At 36.5% G+C, this 24,519-nt stretch overlaps 1 protein-coding gene across 1 annotated transcript in view; it reads right to left on the bottom strand.

The window, feature by feature from the left end:
• The window catches only part of AHCTF1 (AT-hook containing transcription factor 1), a 67,294-nt gene that overhangs the window by 22,252 nt on the left and 20,523 nt on the right, over positions 1–24,519 (bottom strand). The window contains 17 exon segments of the mRNA XM_067555229.1: positions 363–419; positions 497–620; positions 2,352–2,445; positions 3,308–3,412; positions 4,146–4,286; positions 4,466–4,555; positions 4,644–4,734; positions 6,613–6,741; positions 8,584–8,645; positions 9,111–9,292; positions 9,383–9,515; positions 12,396–12,546; positions 15,039–15,123; positions 16,275–16,391; positions 18,526–18,670; positions 18,673–18,732; positions 19,658–19,838. Coding sequence (XP_067411330.1) covers positions 363–419; positions 497–620; positions 2,352–2,445; positions 3,308–3,412; positions 4,146–4,286; positions 4,466–4,555; positions 4,644–4,734; positions 6,613–6,741; positions 8,584–8,645; positions 9,111–9,292; positions 9,383–9,515; positions 12,396–12,546; positions 15,039–15,123; positions 16,275–16,391; positions 18,526–18,670; positions 18,673–18,732; positions 19,658–19,838 — 1,947 coding nt within the window.

Below are 24,519 nucleotides of genomic sequence, written 5' to 3'. Positions count from 1 at the left end.
GGGGCGGCACTCCAGAACACCCAGCAGGCAGCTGCTGCTCTGTGGCCACCCACCTCTGAAGGGCTCTGGCTATCAGCTATGGCGTGTGTGGGGGCTGACAGCTCACAAACCCCCACCCCCCCCAAAATAACCTGACGAACCCTTGAGGGGTCCCAACCCCCAGTTTCAGAATGCCTGTTTTTAATGAAGCAATTAAAACTAAAAATCTAAAGTAAAAGAAAGGAAACAATTAATTCTCCTGTTTATGCTACAGTGTTTATCATTAATTTCTTAAACTTTTGTCTCTCACACACATTCAAGAAACATTCTTTTAAATGAAATATATTGCTTAGTTATCTCTTTCAACACTGTCAAAAGGATACAATTGCATGCTTGTAAGTTTCTTCAATATTTTCTAACAAATAGAGATCAAGCAGTGCCTGTGATGATAAAAAAAATATTAATCAAATATTTTGTAAAAACATTATTTTTTGCCTTTTTAAAAGGTCATACTTACATGCAAGCTAGCAGGGGGATATTTCCCAGTTCCTCCTTCATCTCTTCGCCACAATTTCTGAACTTGATCTCCTAACTGGGAAAGCAGTCCATCAATCATCAGGCAATTGGCATTCCATTTCCCTCTGCAACCAAAGACAACATGGATTTTGAAGTGTAAAAATACTGTGCTACAATTCCAACCTGTCATGACAACCCATTTACCAATTTAAAAAAAAAAATGTATCTGGTAAGGCGCAGGAGAAACATTATAGAACAAAAATGTTTGACTATACAATCATTGGAACTTTTCTTTTTGTATAGATCTATTGCCACAAAGTATTTTTTTAAGTGTGCCAAAAGAAATACTGGGCCAAAATTATGGAAAATTCATGTTTTGCTTTCTATTTTTTCTATTGAAAAAAATCCAATTTCATGAAGTTGTGCATGTACATAGATGTTGGTATGAACAAGAGAAACACATTGTTTGAACTCTAGTCTCTCTCTCTCACACTCAATTTTAATTCCATGCTTCAAACACTACTGGAGTCACTGGTGGTCAAAGTACTACCTGCAAATTCTCAATGACATTACATGGAGCTAGTACACTAAGGCCTGGTCTACACTACAGTTAGGTAGACGTAAGGCAGCTTACATGTTGACCTAACTCTGTAAGTGTCGACCCTACAATGGTACTCCTGCCAATGTAAGTCACCCACTACATCGACTTAACTCCACCTCTGCGACAGGTGTAGCACTTAGGTCAACGTAGTTAGAGTGACAGTGTCTGTGTGGACACTGTTACTTATGTCTGTTGGCTATGACCCCTGCACCAGGCTCACAGCTGGAGCCCTAGCTCCCCCTCATCTTCTCCGGGCTGTCAGTGCCCCACAATGCCCACTTCAGTTGGTGGAAGAGCTGCTGGTGGGGACGCCTACTGCAGACAGAAGGAGCATAGCGTGCATGTGAATCACTGCTTTGATTACTGCGGTGGTTGTACATTGACTTAAGTTGACTTAATTTTATAGTGTAGACAAGGCCTGAGTGTGTGCTGTAACTTTCCACCTTTTATGTCTAGTATTTTTCTTAGCTCCAATCTCGCTGGAAAATTTTTATAATTATTTCTATTCAGTTTGCATCACTGTGATTTTAGATTTAAAATCTACATTAATCCTAATCAAGACATTTCACATGGAAAATAAACCGGTGAAAAGTTCAGATAAAGATGTAATTTCTACTAGGTACCCAGTTAGAAGAGGGTTAGTTCTTTAAAATGTTCCAATTGAATGACAATTATGGCCATCTTCTTGAAATATACAAATATACTCCAAAAAAGGGATTTAGTCCTAGACAGACTTCATTATGTCTTATCGAATAGCTATGTAAGAGTTAACCCTTTTTGAATAGTTCATCTTTGCATGCCTAAACAAATATTTTGGAAACTTGGTACTGCCTACCTGTTTTGAATGACACACAATTAATGCCAGGTTACCATATAAACCATCTTTTTTAATTGCAGTAATCACACAGTTTAGCCTTTGGATTACGTTATCTACAGTATTACCAAATATATTTCTAAAATCAGGTCGATTGTTTCACTTTATTTCATAAAAAAGGATGAATAGACAAACAAACAGTGGCCCTAAGCCAAAGAACGAATGAACACACATACACACACCCACCTACTTTTACACGAGAGCAGTCCCTCTGAATTCAGTGGATGATTTTTGTGTGCATGTGCGTGCGTGCGTGTGTATGTGTTCATTGTGAGGATTGGGGGCATTGGAGGCAAATACAGCTGTTGCTTTAAAAATAAATCCATTTCAAATTCTGATTTTGCAGTTAGAGTGTTTCTAGAGTTTGTGAATGAAGCTTACCTTGACAAGCGTTCTAGTTTCTGTCGATGACTGGTACAGTAGCTTTGTATTAGTGGATAATTGTAGAAAGGCCTAGACAACTGCAGATCATCATCTACATGCAACAGAAAAAAAGTAATTTAAAAACCCTAATGAAATTTGAAGTAATTTTAAAAGACTTGAAACAGACAAAATTTGTTTCATTTTTAATATTAAGAACAAACAATTTGACAACTTTGGAAGAAAGTGGTCCTAACTCTGTTCTTTTAAATTTTTCAGTAAGACAGCAGTAAGCCACAAGGTTCATTTCATTTCTTAATTTTACAAGTGACCCATATTTGAAATTTATCCCATGAATAAAGATTACTGGGTAATTCAGACTATGTGAGGTAATGGAGTTTGTGTTATCTTCTCCAGCCGGATAAAATATATTTTTAGTTGATCTCAAATGGCTTTTTTAAATTTGTAAGGTGAGCATTTATAGGCAGATTCTTTTCTACATTTATGTAAGCCTTAATGAAGTACCTGATCCATTTGACCAGAAAAGCACTTGAAAACTTGTTTCACAAACAGTAAAAAAAAATCTGAAGCATATAAGAAACATGTTTTTACTGCATAAACAAACATCAAAATGCTGGCTAAAAAAGGACAGTTAGCTAGGAACCTGAATACACCAACTTCTAAACCTAGAAAAAGACTACTTATAGTAGAAGTTTACCACAATATTTACCAAACTGTGTGGAATACTGAAAAGCAAAGCCAGGTTTGGAACTAGATTAAAACAAAAATTACACAGAAGGTTTGTCTATGTTGACTAAACTTAAGTATACATTATAGCTGTATCAACACTATTTGTAGACTGTTTTGACAAGTCATTTAGCAAAATACAGTTCAAAGAATTTTTCTGTAAGAAGCAAATATTGTACAAAGTGGTAAGCACTTCTCACATCTGAAGTGTGTTATTGTTTAAAACTTACCTAAACCCTCTGGAAGGAGACTGGACCGGCAGAACCAAATTACCACATGTGCATATTGAGAAATAAGGCTGGTTACAACCTGCTTATTTGTCAAATCCGTAAGACCTGAAAAGAGTGTATAAAATTATGTTTCCATTCAATTCCTTCAGTTACCAAAAATATTAACTATGATGACATTGAGAAACTGGCTCTTTTTTATTGCATTGAAAGCATTAAATTTTTTTTTTTTTTTTTTTTTTTTTACATTTCTCTTTTCTAATCAATCCTTGGAAACTTGAAAGTGAAAACTGTTCCTTTACTGAAAAAGGTTTTTCCTCTGCATTTCTTATGCGGGCACCTGGATTTGATATTCTATAACCACTTCTAGAGAACTGGATATTTTTCTCCCTTTATTTTTGAGAGATAGCTCTGATCCTGTTCAAGACTTCAGACTTCATGAAGTGGCAAGAAAATTCTTGGGTTTACTAACATACACCTCCCCCCAGGATCTTCAGCTTCTATCCAGTGGCTCCCTACACAACTTGAGCTGACTATCCCATCCTACCCACATGTGCATTCAGTAAGCCACCTCCCATAGCCTCCTCCATCGGTGTTAATTGACAACTGCTACATTCCTGACCCACAGACTCAATCCTTCTCCCAGTTGCTGAACCTAACTGCAAATTCCAAACAAGCAGCTTGATCCTCCTTCACAAACTGGAGCAAATTAAGAAAAAAGGTAAAAGTGAAAATAGTGAAAGCTCACGCTTTCCATGACTCAGACATATTCCTCTATGTTAGAAAATAGATTTCATAATAAAATGTACACAAGTTAAAAGTTGATAATACTGTTACAAACCTCTCTCAGTGAGCTCTTGTGCCTCTGTTAGAAAGCAGTTCAAGACTGTGCTAAGGTTGCTAAGAAGCAATTGGCAGTGCTGAAGAGACTGTATAGTTTGTGGATCAATGAAGTTACATGAGCCATCAAACAGTGGGACACCTTATAAAGGACAAACATTACATGGTTAGTCTGTAGACAACTTCAGGAGATCAGTTAAAAGCATTTCTGAGTACATACACACTATCATATGAAGTAGTAATCACCTGCATTACCGTACATATTCAAATTAGGAAAGATAAAACTTAATTACTGCAAAATGACTTCACTCTAGTACTTACACATTCGGTCAAACTCATCTTTTGTGTAAATCACTTTATTCCATGTCCACTCAAGAACAAAGCGCAGGTTAGCAGCAGAGCTTGGTTGTTCTTATAAAAAATTAAAAAATAAAACAAATCATGAGAGCAAATTCTCTTCTAGGACAAAGAATTAAGTTAATAAAAAGCAAAGCATTACCTTCAGCTGTCCACTGTTTGATGCAGCCAGTAAGAAGTCCTAAAGAACTTGTATGGACAGCAGCAGATAATACAGCTTCCAACTGCTCCTCCTAAAAAGGTACCAAACAGAATAAAATGGATAGTAAAAAGATTCAAATGCTTTCAAGCCAACAACGGTAAAGAAGATATGTTTCCAATTGTATGCAATGTATCTGGATGCCAAAAACAATCAGTTATTACATGTTTGAACAAAATCAGTAAAAAATTAGTCAAGTATGATATCAGGCGCTTTCTACCCCGACAATTTAGCTACCTTGTTTAAACAAGGTACGTCAACTTTCCATTTGACTTTTCCAGTCACTGGAAAATAATTATTGATTATTGGTATATATTTGCATTCTAGCCTTGATTTACTGAATTCTAGTTAACCAAAACTTAGCAATATACCTGGGGTTTACATTATATACTTCACTGTGCTCTAGGTCCCCTAACTGGGAGTGCAATGTGAAGGTACCAGATTCAAAGGCTGCATTTGATGTTCAAACCTGGAGCACAGTGAAGTCAAGACCAGCAAGCCAGCCAAGTTTCCAGACCATCTAAAGTCTTAGCTCTAGAAAAAACATCCTAATACCAGAGAGTTTCAAAGTTGCTATAGCCTTTGGATTTTCTTCATCAATTTCATCTGAATGATGAATACTAAAAAATTATTTACTCTGATTAGTGGTAGGACACATCAAGGAATAGGAAGAAATACCTATATGGTACAAGTGAGATGGGGAAAAGACATCTGTGCTCTTGCTGTTCGTTGACCTTGCCTTGCAGTTCAGAGATTTAAAAACTAGCTGCAGTTTTATGAAAAGGAGCAACACAATAAAAAAAGTTCTTTGGTGAGGGTTTCTTAAACTTTACTGTTTTCTTATAGTATACAGACTTCACTATTCCCACCTCCAAAATACATATTTTGGCTAGGAAAGAGAGTACAGCTAAAAATCACAGCTTTCCAATAATCTTGGGAAAAATCTTTAACAAGGAAAGGAAGTGAAACAAAAAAGGCATTTCTAATGAGAACAAGAAGGTGGCTTCTTTTTGCTTGAAGTGCATCAGGTAAATTTTAATAAAAGAGCAAAAGAAGGTAAAACCAATTTAGTTTTGTTTCACAGTTCCATCATTAATGCCATCATCAGAGCTCCTAATGCTCCTGGCTCAGGGGTGGGAAACAGTTTACAAAGTCGATACATGTTATAAAAAGATGGTTGAAATGTTCTAGTTAAGCTCATTAATAGTTTCCTCTCTATCTCCACCCCACTATGCAAATTTCAACACATAGCAGGCTCACAGATAGCACGATGTTTTTCCTGGCAGAAAACACAGAAAGGTAACAGCTAAGCATGATCATGCAATGTTGAAATGAGCAGCTGATTTTAGGCAAGTGTATTTTACTATAACTTCAGGTAAATTAATCCTTTTGATCATTATGGTTTACTCTTAAGGCTACCTGACATTCTGATATTGCACCGTAAAACATTCATTCCTCCAAAGGCAAAGTAATTTATTCAGAGTAATTTACTCTGAAAAAGTTATGATGCTCAGATTTTCCCGCAGAAGCTTTTTACATATAGAAAGAGCTATACCAAAGAACACTGTATCAAAGGATAATCCTAAGGAAGTTCCACATCACCACAGTGTACAAGTTTATTATCAGAGAAGGAGGTCAGGAATAAGTCCCATGTCAATATATTCATAGTTCACCAAGGGCTACAAAAATATTGGACACCAAATTAAGTCATTTTCCAGCTCAAGTTGATCTGTATGACTTAATTTTTATTAAACATCCTAAGTAATTTGCATTCAATTAGCAAATTTATTATTTCAGCCAACTGCAGTATACATTTGTGTTTTTTATGGCATAGGCAAATAGTATGACTATATTACATTTTCTTGTAGCTTTACAGTAGTTTCATTTAAATAAAATGCCAATATATACTCACCTGACTTAAACTAGAAGGCTGTACATCAATAAGTCTTGGAGAGAGCAAGCCAGCGATAAGACATCTATTGAAGTTATCAGGAATGGCTTCATTTAAAGAAGGACCGGATTTCTTTAAAAAATGTAAGGTCTGAAACATTACCCACAAACAATTTCTAATTAAGACAGCTGTAATTATTCAACTCTGATGATTATTTGATTATAACAAGTATGAGTAGTCATTTACAACAACAGAAATGATATAAACACTCCTAAAATGTTTCCCTCCGCAAAATAGAAGCTGCAAAGAAAACTTACATTGAAAGTATACTTTACGAAGTTGGCATGGAATTTTAACAATTTGAATAAGGAAACTGTGATAGCATACCAAAGCAACAACAAACTATATACTTGAACAATTAAACTTTGCAAAATAAATCTAAAATTACGCAAATAAGACTCTAGCAATCAGACTCTCTTTTCTAAATAGCTGTCTAGTTTCTTTATTCTCTCTCTCTCTCTCTCTCTCTCTCTCACACACACACACACACACACACACACACACACACACACACACACAAATGTTGACTCTTGCATCCCATCAGATATGAATGCTAAAATTATACACACTTAAACCAAAAACTTAGTGAGATTCTCTCTATTCTTATCTGTGGGAGAAAGATTATTTGAGAAAACAGACAGAAGATGTGCAATTTTGGGGACTTTTTTGGTCTCCTTAGCTGAGCTGCATGGTTATAATTTACCAGTTTTGTCTTAAATTATGAGAACAACTTTTGAGAAGTGTAAAGGAATGCCAAAAAGGGCCAAGAATGCACTCTCTTGTGGCTTTTTTTCTACACCAGTAGGTGCTTCTCAGACACATAGGGACAACAAAGTTGGAAGTGCATAATAAGTCTGATCTCTTTGCATGAGTGGCTGAACCAGCACCCCAGAGTTTATTTCTGCTGAAGAAGTGCCAGCTAATGAGGGAACAAGGGCTAGACAGTATCCAGCTCATGAATATCTTAAAGTAATATAAACATGTGTAGAAGAGATAAGGTCTTCAGCACACAAGTGTTGCGCACAGAACTACGCATAGAATTTCTACTGCCAATGGAAAAACCATACCTGTAGGACTTCAGTTTATAGCTACTTATATACCAAAAATTTAGTGAGGTGAAATGTAACCGGTTCTCCCTCTCTAATCCAGAAAAGAATTTTCCCTGTAAAAATGTAAGGTCCTAGGGTCCAGACTCTCTCTCGATAGCTCTAATCATAAGAATATAGAAACGGCCATACTGGGTCAGACCAATGGTCCATCTAGACCAGTATCCTGTCGTCCAACAGTGTCCAATGCCAAGTGCTTCAGAGGGAATGAACAGAACAGGTAATCATCAAATGATCCATCCCATCGCCCATTCCCAGCTTCTGGCAAACAGCAATCCCTACAATCCAGGAAACGCTTGAAAGTTGTGCTTAGACCAAGTACACTTGAAATACACAAAAACAAAATCCTTTTAATCCTAAATCATCCACCAAATTTTCAAATCTTTTCCCTGTCCTCAACTGGATAAGGATGAAAATCCAGACTTAAAAGGAACAACATTATAACCTTATGTATGGATAGACAATGATGTTATCACTCCATAATCTACAATTCAAATCAAATCACATAATGGCTTTGTCCTTATGTCCTCAGAAGTCTACATCAGACTCATCTACATGTATAGGACCTGATTCTGTTCCAATGAAGTCAAGAGGAGTTTTACCACGGACTTTAATGGGGCAAGATATAGCCCTTAGTACACAACTGGTAGCATACAAATTTCTAGGCTAGATTTTTTTTTTGGCACAGAATGTTTTCCCCCCCTCCGTTGGTAAGTATAAGTCAGTTCAATACATGACAAAAAATGAACATTTTTAGATATTCCTAAGAAATACACACACACACACACACACACACACACCCCATATTAAAAAAATTAAAAAGTACCTCCTTCTGAAACCCAGTGCAAGTCATGTGAACAACTCCAGAGTTCAACAAACAAGTAGCATCTAAGAAAACAAAGAGCACTTGACTAAAAATCTACATTTTTGAGGATATGATACAGCAGTATAAAGTAAACAGTTTCTATTAAAAATGAGGTTAATATTGGGAGTGGATTAGAAAGCCAAATAATTAATTCACTTAAATTTTATTTTGCAATGTTCACACATCTGTGTGGAAATTTTACCTATGCTGTATACTATATAGAACTGCTCTCGCACAGTACAAAAATTAAAACTATTTAATTTCTGTAACAATCATTTCTTCACAGGCTATATTACAAATGCATTAAAAATTTGGCAATCTGTGTCTAATATAGTTTCTACTATTAAAGTATTTTGAAAGTAAAATATAAGTGTTTCTAATTGTTAAAAGTCACACATAGGAAACAAAAAAGGACCAATAATGACATTTTAACCTCAATTCTCTTATTAAGCTTGTTCTCCTAAAATCAGCTAAGCTGAAATACATACCAAAATTGTAGGTGCTTGGATTAAAAAACTGCTCAGGCGGTGGATATGAAGGAGGAACTCCACGACTTAAGCTTCGCTCATGTACCAGAATATCCAAGATGTGATGTGGAGAAGTCATACTCACTACAGCATCCAGCGACCACAATGCAAAATAGGGGCAATTATGAAGGAATTCCCCTGGTCTTAGAGAAAGTAAATACATACATGAAAAGTCAATTAATCATTTTTAACCATTTTGAAAGCTACGTAAAATACACATAATAAAGTCTCACCTTAAAGAATCTGGCATTTGAGCATGATACCAGCGATTTATGTCAAATACACCCAAATAAGTAGACGGTTTGCCTTGGCCATATGTATTCACTTGCCAGCTGAAGACTGACACACTGGTATCAGGAGATATTACTGTAAGAAAGATGGCATTTCTTTAAAATAAAATCAGTAGATGCTGCTACACAACAACAAATGTTAGCTTAACCTGTCATAGTACTCATTTAACACTACTGTTAGGGTGGAAAAACAGTATTTTTGCAAAATGCCTTACTGTCATGAAGATATGAAATGTTAAATCTTTCATGAACTGTAATCCAGTTTCATTTTATTCAGATCATATCAGATTTAACAAAATATCATCTATTGTTATGGCCAGGCTAATCTGAATTTCCCATATTTCCACAATTAATCTATCAAAATATTTAGCTACATGTTAAAAAAAAAAGAAGTTATCCCCTTTAAGAAGTATCATCAATATGAAATTAAGATGAATGTCAGATTAGTGATTTGCATTATTCATTTATTGATCAGTGTGTAATTGCCTCATTTACATGCTTCTAGAATAGCCACTTTCCAAGTAGATTCAAAATACAAGTGTCACAAATATATCACATAACATAACTGGAACAAATACCTTAATTTAAAAACTCAACATATGTTGTCTAATACTGTAATAGCTTCCAATAAGGATGGTTTTTTTATGAGGCCAAAGGGAGAGGTGGGGGGAGGAGTTCCTCTAGATGTAAGCAAAGTACAGAGCCATTATTATTCTCCCTTTGGCGTAGGGAATATGAGGAACACAGTAACTATACAAATCTAATACATGAATATTTTTACCATTATTCGGTCCTTCTAGTACATCATTTACAGTCCGGGGTCCCCATCCCATTTCCTACAAGTGTTCTGCTGTGAGCCTGTTTTATCTTCTGTTTTCTTAATTGCTCAAATTATCTTTGAAGTTATTGATTCTTTAAGTTAAAAAGCAACTACATCAATAGTAGCTGAAAGTCTTCACAGAAAATCTTAAGTGCAAAGAAACTGTCTCCCTCTTCCCTCATCTTACAGAAAGCCTACTATTCACTACTGTTCTATTTTAGATCAATGGCTCAGATAACTACAGACTCATGTACACTTAGTGTCTACACTGAAGTGCTGCAGCTTTCTATCTATGCCGATGGGAGGGATCCACCTCCACAAGAGGCAGTAACTAGAATTCTTCCATCAATCCAGCGCAGTCTACATGGGGATTTAGGTAAGCTTAACTACACTGCTCAGGGGTGTGGACTTTTCCACACTTGAGTAATTTATGCCAACCTAATTGTCTAGTGTAGACCAAGTCTCAGTAAGACTACAGAAAACAGTTCACTGTCTACCTGAAAGGGAGAAGAGAATTACAAACCATAACTTAGATTATTATGTGGGAACTTTTTCAGAATGCAGTTTGTGCATATCTGTCACATAAGTGAGCCTCAAACTACTGCTGCAAAGTGAAATAAGTACAAAGAGGTTGGGAGAGAGGCAGCTTAAAGGACCACTTAATATCAAAAGTTTTATAAATAATTGTAGATCGAGCTGGCAGCACATTAGTTAAAGCTGCCTAACAGTTTCCATTGCAAGATCCTGTTTTTAGTTGCTTATAACTGCCAAAGTTTAACCACTCAGTCTGAAGTTTTTCATACCAAGGGTCCACCTTGGGCTGATTTAAAAAGAAAAAAAAATTTTTTAAAGGGTTTCAACAAAAAAATGGTTCTGCCAATTCCAAAAACAAGGTAAGGGAACAAATATGTTTTGCCAATGTTAAATTTGTACAGATGTTCCACTGAGAAAGTCTGGAGGGGCTTCATGCTTTAGAACAGGGAAGAATAGACTAGCCCAGATTAACAACAGGTCTTCAAACGGATGCACAGGAAACAGATTTTGTCTTTTACAAATTCTGGACCCCATCTTCCCATAAAGAAAAATGTTAATTTTTAAAAATAAAATTGTATTACATTTTCCCCTCAAGAAGTTGCACACACTTAGATTTATCGAAGGGGGGGGGGGGGGGGCATTCAAAGTCAAATACCTGAGGAGCTCAATGGGTGTTTAAAATTCATCTTACTTCCGGGGGGAAAAAAGATCACCCTTCATGCAGTGAATAAGTTTTATTTTGTTAAAACTGAAGCGTTTTTTTCATCCAGAGAGATCTAATTTCTTTCTGTTTGCACAAGCCACAGTGGTTAAATTTTAAAAAAAGACTCCCTTCTCCTCATATACTGAAGCTCTCCTTCATAGATGCCCCTTTTGGCTCATCAGTACTGCAAGCAGCTGGCCACTTTCAGGTTTTAGTATCTAATTAAACAGATAAATCTGGACCTTAACAGCTCAATCTTATTTGCCCATTTAAATACAAACACACTTGAAAGCAGCCCAGTTGTCTACATAGAACGGAACTGCACAACAGCTTACAAGAGAAATTAGGGAACAATATGAACTCCATGTTTTGGGCTGCCTTTGTTGCTAATACAGCTATTTCTATAATTAGTAAATACAGCAGGTATCATCTTTTCCTGCAACTTACTGCATGTAAACAAACATTTCACATTCTTTTAAAATCCTCCACACAACAAGAATAGGCCAGCATTAAAAAGGTCTAACCAGAATACAGTTTGGACAATCTATGTCCAAAGCATTATTATACTTTAATTTATCTTTAAGTTAAAAAGAAGGCTGAACATCAAAAAGCCTACACCTCAAAGATATGTAACTTCTCCAGTTTAATCAAGTACATTATGTACCAGGTTTCCCTGCTTCACTGCCTTTTCCCATATTAAATGCAACTCTAACATCCCACTTTTAATCTTTAAATATACTCATTAAGTTATTGTAAGTCAACTTTCGGGGCTGTGGCTACCACGCTATTTCAGAATGATTCTCACATGCTAGAACAGGTATTTGTAGAACCAAATTACATGGTTTTCTTTAAAGCATAATGCTACAGTTCAACTTGAAAATTTTTTGGACATAACAAACCTTCATTCATGCCATCCTCTCTGTCAACATGGCTGCGAAATTTTTCTATAGTCTGACAACTGAGTAGTTTGGTATTGCTAGTCTGCCCTCTTAAAGAAAAAACTCCACCTGTGAGGTCTAGACTGTACCTTTCTTCACAGTATTCCAAACCCTGAAAGACAAATAGAAATTATTTGAAATGAATGATATTACACTTAAATATAGAAGAAATTGCATCTCTTATGAGTCAACCAAGGAAGCCCAAATTATGTATATATTAGACTATCTTCTGGCATGTTACAGAAGTGCTATAAGGTATTAAATAACCCTACATCTGAGGAACTAATTTTGGTGATCAAAACTAAGTTGATACAAAATACTATTAACATACATCATTTTCAGTTTTCAGGAGAATTTTCCTACTATTATCCAGTTTTGCAAGAACTTGGCACTAGCTATATGACAAATAGTTAAGAATCAAGTTTTCCTTTTTCATTTCTTTAAAACCCCCCACAACAAGCAGCTGAAAAAGTTAAATATACATTTCTATAGTCATTCTAATCTACCTATATTTTAAAGATTTATTTTTTAAGTAAGACAAAAATCATAGAATCATAGCATATTAGGGCTGGAAGGCACCTTAGAAGGTCTTCTAGTCCAACCCCCTGCTCAAAGGAGGACCAACCCCAACTAAATCATCCCAGCCAGGGCTTTATCAAGTCAGGCCTTAAAGACCTGTAAGGATAGAGTTTCTTCCACCTCCCTAGGTAACCCATTCCAGTGCTTAACCACCCTTCTACTGAATGTGAAAAGAAAAATGAATATGGCACATGCACACTTAACAACTCTGGGAGTTCACGTATAGTTATGCCAGTCAGACTTTGTCAAAAGATACATCTGAAATCAAGCAGTGCTGGTGTACATGGAGTGTGTGTGTCAAGCATTGGTATGGGGCAAATGAAAGTATTGGATGGAAGCCATGAAGTGGGAACTCCTATGACGAGTAAAAATATGTATATGTTTGCTTACGGGGGAAAAAAAGAGAGACCACACATAGGGCAGAAAAGAGAAAGATTTTTAACCAAATCCTTGGTACAACAGCATAAAGTGAAGCAGAAACACAGAAAATTGAAACTGAAGGGAGAATAAATAATTGTGGGAAGCTTCCCCATATCCTCCTACCAAAGCACTCATGGCAATATAAAATAAAAAACATGACTACATTAAAATGAAAAGCGCTTTTTAAAAATCAAAACCTAAAGCAAAACAGAGCACATTCTGTTAATCCAGAGAGTGTATGAGTTTTGCCGTTACTATGACTGTGCAGGTAAACTAAGATAAAGCAACAGCATCCATATTTAGAAAAAGTTTAATCACTTTATAATATTTATACCTTGTCCTCATACTATCAAATTCTTTTACTTTCCAAAACTGAAAAACATCTTTCCATGCCTAAATATTTATATATTCCACACTAACATGAACTACAGTGAGAAAGGAGCTTTTCTTGCTGTAAGGGATGTACATGAGAGGAGGAAACTGAAAACACAGAGATTTAAACTTATAAAAGTGGCTATTTTTCAAGCCAACACCACAGTATAGCCCTATAAAAAATATCCAAATTTCATATTGCAAAAAGTTAATGTGAAATTAAATGCATCCACACTGATTCCAAAATATTTAGAAAGAATAGTATCAAAACCGAAGTGAAGCGGGTACAGAGGGAGGAATTGCTACGTCAGATTATTTGTTTGCTTCATACTTTCCAGAAGTAGTTTTTTTTTCAAACAATCTCAATAGTGCACAGCACAATATGATTTACGTTAATATATACACAACTTTAGTATTTAATATATGCTCTAAGTATGACAGATTTACAGTTGCCTGTAATAATTTATGAATACTGTATCTTGACCAGGTCATTGTATTGTTTAATGTATGCATATATTGTGTTAATTCACTAGCAGAGTTGTCAGAAAATAGGTGGTGGTTCCTGATATTCACATCTCCTGGCAAACACTTCAAGGGAATAAAGACAATGCAGATACATTCACTCAGATAGCTGCTGAGCAGCCCAACCAGTTTAATTAGGTCCAAGAGACACAGGACATAAAGACTTCTGGTTGGATTTAAAAAGGGAGTCCCTGAAGGTCAGGGAGACTAGGTACAGACTGCCACCCATACCCCAGAGGCAAGAGGATCTGGGATTATACTGATCTGCCTAAGCCTTTAGGTAAGAAACATACAAACAATCTATATGCATGGATATGTTTTTGTTTTTTTTTTGTTTTTTTAAAACTTTTCTCTTATGCTTTGCCTTGTTAAGATTACACAATACTTTAAGAAGGCAATCTGGGTTACAATATACACCACTGGTCCCAAATCCCGAAAGGAAGAAACCCAGGTACCAAGTCCAGTGGAAGGTAAACATAGTTGATACACATGGTACTGTAGATAGTACCACCCCATTTAAAAGTGGGAGAGAACCCAAACCAGGAAGGTAAGGCATGAGACCCAAAGGCTGAGATTAGTGCATTCAGAAAGACATGGGGAGGCTGTCTTCGTACCTGTAGCCCTGAACCGTGACAGTGAGTATTACTGTTTCCAATTTTTGATTTATGTACAAAAAATGTTAGTTGTATTTCATAGACATACATACTTTACCTCGTACATGATTTGCCCTGATGCCAAGCGTTTTCTGTCACCAAAAGCTAACTGCAGCAGATGCAAACTCACAACATCTCCTTCACTAGAAAGAAATTATGAGTTTGAGTATAACGCATCTTTGCAATTCATCTGAAATATCTGATACATAGCTACTGTCAAAGCAAAGCAGAACCATGTTGTAATGTACAGTTAAAAGGATGATGTTTCTGTTATAAACTGGAAAACACCCTCCTTTCCAATCAGTGACAATTTGTCATATCTGAAAACCTGAACAAAATTAGATATTGAAGTTTTTATATAAAAGCAATCCCCAGGCTCTGGGGAAACTCAACCACAATGCAACAAAAACAGCTCGAGGACAGTCATTTGAATAAATGCAGTAAAAAATTGCTCTAAAAGCCACAACTCAAATTAAGAAGGTATTACAAAGAAAAAAAGAAAGCATATCTATTGGTGCTCAGATATAAGATGATAGGCACCATACAAATGTCAAAGATAGAAATAAGGGGCCATGTGATATCTTTTACAAAGAATAGTCTTTCAAGAGAAGTGATAGTAGCTTATCACTTAGGACATTTAAAACCAGACAAAATAAAATACTAAAAAAATTGCTGTAGGAAAAAGGCATTTCTAAGGTTTTCATCACAGTATATTCAGTAGGTCCTGTCCCTCTGTACTTGCAGAAGATCTTTGAAAGCTATCTAAAAGTCAAGTATAAAAGTTTTTTATAAAATACAAAAAGTAAAGTCAATTGCATGGCTGTAACTTTCAGTGGCATTTCACCAGTGCTATAATGGTTTAAGTGCTATTTACAAGAGCAATTAAGATTCACAACTCCATTTTGTAGCAAGATGGCTTGTACCCTGGTACCCATACAAACCGCACTACTACTCTGATATTATGGAGATGGCAGTTGTGGTTCCATTGTCAAGGCTGAACTGAGTGTTGCATTTACATTTGCAAAGTGATCAAAAACATTTTTTTGAAAAAATGCTGTAGTAGGTTCAAAAATATTAAGATTACAAGGCTAAAGTGATTCATAGCCACAAGACTACATACTGGCCCTTCAATTAGAAACAAAATGCAATATTAAGGTATCAATTCTCCAATTAATAGCCCAGGTAAAGACTAGACAGATTGAATATGTTATAAATGTCAGAATTATGTATGTATACCCTCTCCAACTCAGTTGGACAACAGATCATTTAGTTTTCTAATTCAGTCTTCACTTACCTTTCTTGTGTAGACTGAACTGCCCATAAGTAACAGCAATTGCGGGGATCATTTTCAGGTTCTTGAAAAGTAACGGCATAGACAGGTATCCTCCCTCCTTCTAATTGAGAGTGGTATCTAGATAAAAGTGAAAAAAAATTAGTCAGGTGATAAGATGTATGACATTTATCATTCCAAGTGTTCCAATCACCACCTCAAAAACCACCACATTTTCTCATGCCAGAACTATTTATAATTATTTAAAACTTTATTTTAATTTTAGAGAACATTTTTTTACAATTTCAGAAGGATCTAACAAAGAGGCAATCGAGCAACATGACTGCAAATAAACTTTAAGGTAAACAAGTACAATATTATGCACATTTGGACTACTCACACCTACTGATGTATAATAAGTTTTTTCCTGGGTGCTTGCAGCTAGACGAGCAGTCAGCATGGACAGTTGAAAAAAAAAATCTGCTCAAAACACAATGGCCAAAAGAGCAAACAAGTAGTTGGGCTATTTTAGGACTTTTACTGTTTCCCCTTGACCAGTTTTCCAAAAATCCTATATAATTTGTTTAACCCATGTAAATTAACCTATGTAAATAAATTTAATCTTTTCTCAGATTCATATGAATTGGAAAGACCTTCTAGTAAGTCTTCTAATGAATCTATCCCCTGCACTGTAATAAGATCAATGCATTGTCTCTCCTTTGACACTTCTAGTAGAAATGTTTATCTCTGAACATCTCCAACAATGGAATAGCTAGTTCTATTTAACTGAAGTTTTACCTAAAATAATTTATTTCTTCCTTCTTTCCTTAATTAACATAAATGGTTTGGGATAAATTATAACATTTCCTTTGCCTGTTTGACAAGGTAGAACTCATCTATAACTAGTTCTCTGAACATTTTATTATAGGCCTGATTTTCAAAATGTTATCATTTTTGCAAATCTCCTCTGAATAGTCTTTTTTCAAAGTGTGGAACCCAAAATTTAGCACACTGTTTCCAGCTAAAATCAAATCTATGCCAAATAAAATTATCTGTTTCTGCATTAGGGGGTTTAAATACATTTGTCTTTGAGATCTACTCACTCTACTTACCCCAAACCTAGAACCTTCTTTCTAGTACAACCACTTATCAATATTGCACCCTTGCATATGTACGCATTCAACAATTTCTGGAAAGCCATTACACATTTGCTTAAAATGAATCTCATTTTGATTTAAGACAATTTTTCAATCTAATACCGTATTTTAATCCTAGCTTCTAGAATACTTGCTGTCTCCTTCCTCATGTTTCTATTGCACATAAGTTTGATTGACACACTCTTTGTTCTATTCTCCAAGTTCTTAGCAAACATGGGGGACCCATTTTATATTCAGCCACTATTATTCATTTAAGAAAAAACAATTACTTATTCATCTAATCAACAATTGAAAGCATAAATGCTATATACATTATGTAATCATTTTATAAACCAGCGGTGAAGATGTAGTCCACATTCCTACAGAAAGAGAATGTAATGTAAAACCACATCTACATACCCAGAACCAGTGGTCCACTGTATAAACATCCAGTTTTCACTATTACATTCATTTAACCACATCTGTAGCAGATGAGACTGGAGCAGTGATGGAACAAGAGTGACTAGTCCCAACATGGAACAGGTCTCCAATCTCAGTCATGACTAGAATTAAGAAGGCTATTTTTCAGGCACAAATGAGCTACTGGATGTTTCAATATGTTCCATTGGTCTCATCTAAGATTTTAAGTAGTCACGGGGATATTGCTATCAGGGTTATTTAATTATCATACTTTAACTTTGTAAGAAAGTGCACCTAGCTATGATAGGCTCTTAGAAAAATCATTACAGTAAAATCCGTTTCTCTTCTAAATTTCCTTTATTCACTAAACTACTGAAAGATTGAACTACTTTGTCTTAATTTTACACAAAGCAGTTTTCTCTCATATTCTAGTCATTAACCTACTTTAATGAAACACATCTGCAAGTCTTGTCACCAAGATTCCTTAATTTGCAGATAAAGCAGTTAGGAGAACCAGTTAAGGGAAAAAATATCAGTTAAAATCACACCACTAAAAGATTAATTTAGAAGTGGTTTCTAAAGGTTTAAACACTGTATTCAAGAATTTCAACACTAAACATTTGAGCAAAGTTATTTTTCTATTTAACCTAACTCAGTTAAGTAAAAATAACTGAGTTCCCCACTCCCAGACATTGACATACATATAAAGGCAAACTTACTCTTTCTTCAAGGTTTTCATATTCCACAGTGAAAGATAGCCATCTGAGAAACCTACAACTAGCTGATTGCTCCTGCTTATGTAGCATAAGGTTGTTACAGCTGTTCCTGATGGGCTTAGTAACTGGAAACAGAGATGCCGCCCCCTCTGGTCACAGCTTCTCTTATTCGTGGAATTTCAGCAGGGATCCCAGTAATGACTTCTAGGTCTACACACACAAGATCATGCAACATAAAAGATTACAAATTTAGATGTTAAAAAAGCTTAACATTATGCTATATGTTATCTAATACTTTATTCCCTGTCAAATGTGCAATTTATGCAATGTTTTCAAGTAGTATTTATACTTCAGGTTCATTTTAAGAACACAGGAATTACCAAACTGGATTAGAACAGTGGTCCATCTAGACCAGTATTCTGTTTCTGATACTTTAAAGGAAGGTACCTCCCCCATAATGGATAATTATTAAATTGGTTCACAGGGCAAGTTTCTTTCAGTCAGTGGTTTACTTATGCTTCAAAGCATGAGAATTTATTTATATCCTTTAAGCCCATTTTTAAAAGCAACCCCAACTCTGAAGCCACTAAAGTATCTCCATAATAATGGAAAACTGGACGTAATTGAGAGATTCTATGCATCCAAATACAGGTTTGTTTGTTTTTTAAATGTTCTTTTCCTTTCCTCCAGAAGTCCATGTAGAGCCATTTTCATTTAAGCCAAATTTTTTAAAAATGGTTACCTAAAGTTAGGCTCAAGATCATATTTAGGCACGTAAGGGTTTCTACTGATGTCAAAGGCAAACTTCCTCTACTTTCAGTGGTGTAGAATCAGACTATCCTTAAGGATTTAGGAACCTAAATTTAGGCTTAAAAAAAAAAAAAAAAAAGTTTTGGCCTTAGGAACCAAGAGATTAGAACATCTTTCAAAGAACAGATTAGCACATCAGCTAAGAATTCATGGTGTCAAGTAGTCCTCTATTATCAGCAGTCTTAAGCCAAACAGATCTTAAAGACGCAGGGTGCTTATGTTTGATCAGATAGGAAAAATGGTGTGCACATTCCTAATTTAGGAAACCTACGTTTTCTTACTTCTCAGTGGGGAAATTTCTTTAAATTTAAAAGTGATAATTTACCTGATGCTTCTATTTCATTCTGACTACACGACAAATCATCCAAACAAAGGTCTATCAGCAGGATATGTCCAACATCCGTAACCACAGCTGCCACACCAAAAAGCCATCGTAAACTCTGATGCAAATGCTGAGTGCTCACACTAGCTCCACCATGATTAATTATGGGTTCAATCGCAGTTACCTAGAAGAAAACTGTATGTTACTTTTTAAGGAATTTGACAAACTATAAATAAAGTCTTGATATAGTACAGGGCAGAAGTTGGCATTTTAGGAATATAATTCTGTATTTACATTATTATTTGTAAAATCCAAAAGCAAAAGTATTTTCTCAAATTGTTTAAAGAAAAAATTTACAGCCCTGTGCAAGAAAAAAAAAAAAAGTCCAAATCCTCTAACGTTTTTAGAGGAATGTTCTAAAATATTGAACTGCAATTCTTTCAATTAAATAAAATACTCTTTAAATCAGAGGTGCCAAAGTCACTTTATATGGCAGGCCAGATTGGAATAAAACGTACGCCAAGTGGGCCAAACTTATCCTCCACCAAGACATCTTGCGGCGTCCTCCCTTTTGGCGATAGCTGGAGGCAGCTTGTGGCATCTTACCCGCCGCCGAAAAATCTCGCTGAATCCTCCTTTTCGGCGGCAGCTTGCGGCGTCTTTCCCTTCAACAGCAACTGCCAGGGACCGGAACAAAAAGGTTTGCAGGCACTATCCAGCCGCCACAGGCCAAAACAAAAATGATCGCGGGCCATATGTTTGACACCCCTGCTTTAAATGGCACTCTCTAATATTGTAGCTCACCAACTTCAGTTAGCTATTTGAAAACAATATTTTAAGGCAAATTTCCTTTCTAAAAAATAGCTTTATATCAGAAACTCAAAGTGAAAGCTGATTCTCCCTCAGCTCAGAGGATGAGAAACATTAGCAATGTGAAGGACAGTGCCTGCCTTTCCTGTGAAATATAAATTGTTCTTGCTAAGTAAATCTCATGGCGTTTTAGATGCTCTGTAAATTATGCTATATAGTGATTAACCTGCCTAGAGAGAGGAGCCATTTCCACGGTAATTAAACAGCATCACCAACAGTTGAAGGCAATTATCAGGATAAGACTATGCAAACTACACACACACAGGTTGCATTTGTTTAGATTAACATCACAACAAAAATCAGAGAAAGTTAGAAAGAAGGTCATTTTAAATGCACATCCCAATGTACATTTGGGCATATTGACGAAGAAATCAAAAAGCTAGCCTAAAACAATATTGTGAGAGACCACCACCTGTCTTGTATGCAAAGCTAGTCTTGGATGAACAGAAATAAATGAACTGTATTCCTGGGTAATGAATGCAAGTTCTCTAGTTAACTTCAAATTAAAAATGTGGCCTTTTAGCACATCCAGAGTGTCTCAGGAAGATACTCAACACCACAGTAGAAGTGTTAATGTGTGCAGCCTTCTGCTTCATTTTTCCATGTGGGAGCCCCTGAAACAGTATATTTTTTCCACTGTGGTACAGCCTGAATTTTCTTGTTTCTCTATGCTATTGCCAACTCATACTCCTGGGATGAGCAGACAAAAGGAACTTTCCCCAACTCAACTGAATCTGCGTGTTATTCTGCTACCATGGAAATCAGAAAAATTTGTGAACATGTTTTTTGATAATTTCTCAAAGCAACTATTTGAAAGTGCTAAACCTGTATATTACTAATGTGATCCACATTTAGATTCCATTAAAAACATTTTTGAATCAATATGAATAATGTTCTAGTATCATTTTCAACTTTTCCACTGAATCTAGTACAGAGTTGAATATTTTTAGTTCCTTTTTTTGGTTTATTTTGCTAATTTGTTTTATTCACCTCTTGGGAATGATTTCTTCTTTTAATATGCAAACAAATGTACTCTTATGCTAAAGCAAAGTTAGATGTTAACAGTTTGACCCATTGTCCAGAGATCCCAACTTAGTGTAACTGGCATATTTAACTGACTTCAATGAAGGTACAACAATTTTTATCAGCTGAGAATTAGCCCATAATTTCAAAAGTTTGTTGCTTAAAAAAAAAATTAAGACAGGAAACGAATTACAGAAAATGAAAGCTAAAATTTTATAAAAGTTTTATTAAAAACAATAGCAAGCATTAAATCATGTTAAATGTGCTGAATACAAAACTTACCCACACACAGCTACAAAGCCAAGAAAACAGCTTAAGTATTTTAATAACAAAGTTCACAGCAAATTTTAACAGTTAAAGACTGAACACGTACTAACTAATTAGTTCTTTGTCTACACTGAATTTTTTTTTGCTTCTCTTAGCTCCTACCACAGCTCGGGGCATTCCAGTCAAATTCAGTGACTGCTTCTAATTCCTGATTAAATTAAACTCAGTCTAATGGCAAGAATAGTAGAAAGCAAAATGAAAGCCACATTTCAAACATGTTTGTAAAAATGTATACTGCTTATTCCAGTCTTCCACAAGCATATATTACATTATGTAGGAGTCTATATAGAACACTAAACTATCGATAGTAAAAAATTCAGATAAACTTTTGCCTTCACTCTAAAGCAGCAGTTCTCAAACTGTGGATCGTGACCCACTTTGGGGTCCCGATCCCGAGGGCTGGCATTAGACTTGCTGGGGCTGAAGCTGAAGTCTGAGTCCCACCACCCGGGGATGAAGCTAAAGCAGAGCTAAGGTTACAGCCCCCTTTGTCCCCCCACCCACAGGGCAGTAGGGTTCTACTTTAGCTATGGCTCCCCCAACCAAGGCAGCAGCGTTCAGGCTCCAGCTCAGGCTTTGGTCCCCCATCCTAAGGTCATGTAGTAATTTTTGTTGTCAGAAGGGCGTCACAGTGCAATGAAGTTTGAGAACCACTGCTCTAAAGTTTCCAAGCCTTTTCCACCCAACAGCCAGCCTCTCCCATAAATATCTTCATGCTTTCTCCGCACAATTTTTAATGCATGGGAAAAACTACATGACATAATCCACATTCAGTACCTTATTCTCTTTAAAAATCCCTCCTGAAGACTCAGCTCTGCCATCATACCTACAAAACTCTACTTGTGGATATTGGCTAGGCAAGTGATGACCTGTGACCATCCCTCTTAATCTGTGCCTTCCTTTTCCTACTTCCTTAGTCTTACTAACCTGTCCACTGCTTACCCAACCTGAATCTCAATCTTTTTTTTTTAAAGAAAACAATAAAACATGTAACAAAGCTATGCCAATTCTTAACCATATTAATATTCTTATCTATTACGTACCATCTTCATTTTTTGTAGACTAAGCCCTTCAGGGCACAGAAGAAGGTCTCATGTTACTCCAGCCCCTAGCACAATGGAACCCTACTTCCAACGGGGACCTTTATTGCTACCATAATGTAAATGCTTACTACTACGGATGACACTCAAAAGTTTAAAAAAAACACAAAAGATAAGACTCAAACTGCTGGGGGAGGGAGGCAACGAGAGAAGTCATTGTGAAGGCAACTTCAATTGTTGCAGACTCTAAGGCCTTGTCTACACTACAAAGATAAGTCAATCTACGTTAGGTCAACTTACAGCCACCACATTAATTACTGCGGTGGCAGATGGTCACACTGCTCTCCGTGGGTCAGTTATGTGCATCCTCATCAGGAGCACTTCCACGCACCTAAAGAGGGGCACTGTGGAGAGCTGAGAGCCCAGTCTCTCAGCTCCGCTGGCAGCTACCTTCCAGGAGCCCAGATGCCCCATAGGTTCCCCTCAGGCTTCGCCCCCTCTTCTCCTCCTCCCGTTTCCCACCGGCAGAAGCCGCCTACGGCTTCTCCCCTCCCCATTCCCCGCTGGGAGAAGCTGCCTATGGCTTCTTGCTCCTAAGAGTGGGGTCCAGCTGCCTTGGCTTCTCGGACCCCACCCACTGCTAGCTCCCTGCCTGGAGTTGGGCAGCCTTGTCAATTTCACAGCTCAGCCAAGAATGACAGCCAACAGCCAATGTATAGAACGCAGTGTCTACACTGACACTGCGTCACCCTAACTACACCAACATAAGCCCTACATCTCTCATTGAGGTGGTTTTATGATGTCGGCATAGCATGGGAGTTACATAAGCAGGAGGAGCATTTCAGTGATTGTCGTCAACAAATCTCTGTAGTGCAGACCAGCCCTAAAATGACTGACATGCAAATAATCCTTGACGTTCCTAGCAGCCTGATTTGTACATTGTCTACATTAAGAAAATTTGCATCGGTGTAATTACAATGATTTAGTAACAGTTGACAATAGTGACAAAAAACTGATGTTAGCTAAACCAGTGAAAGCTTTCTGAATATAGACAAAACCATAGTGAGAGGGATACCCATGAATCAGACATGGCAATGCAAGGGAGAAGGAATTGTAACTTAAATGCCTAGAAACATCTCAACTTCCAACAACAACAACGGAAAAGGTTTATATAACTGAGTTAATTAATGGGTTCTCAAACTAACAGTGCAGGCATTCTCCCCACTCCTGTACACATTGCCACAATGATGTTATTACAGGAATTAATTAGAGCGAAAAGCAATATTAGGCTAGTATAATATTTTTAGCTGGCAACACAACTTAGCAGGTGGAACTAAGGAGAGTTAGCAATGGGTGAACAGACACCACTCTGCAGATCACCAAATGTTCTGCAAACCACAGCATGAGAACCTCTGGTTTAACAAGGGGCAATATCACCTACTTTCTGTTCTTTATTCTATGGGAGAGGTAGTATTGGGGCTGAGACCAGTAATGAGTCAGTAGAGAGGAGGACAGGTTTTGGGGAAAAAGTGGACATCTGATTCTTCTTCAGTCCCTCTATTCCAAGTTGTAATGTGCCATCATAGAAAGCTACAATATTTCCAA

This window comes from Emydura macquarii, unplaced genomic scaffold (assembly GCF_026122565.2).
Source record: "Emydura macquarii macquarii isolate MOO-44397 ecotype Brisbane River unplaced genomic scaffold, CSIRO-AGI_Emac_v2 contig_1597, whole genome shotgun sequence".
In the NCBI taxonomy this organism is placed as follows: Eukaryota; Metazoa; Chordata; order Testudines; family Chelidae; genus Emydura; species Emydura macquarii.
This window is presented reverse-complemented; position numbering and strand designations above follow the sequence as displayed.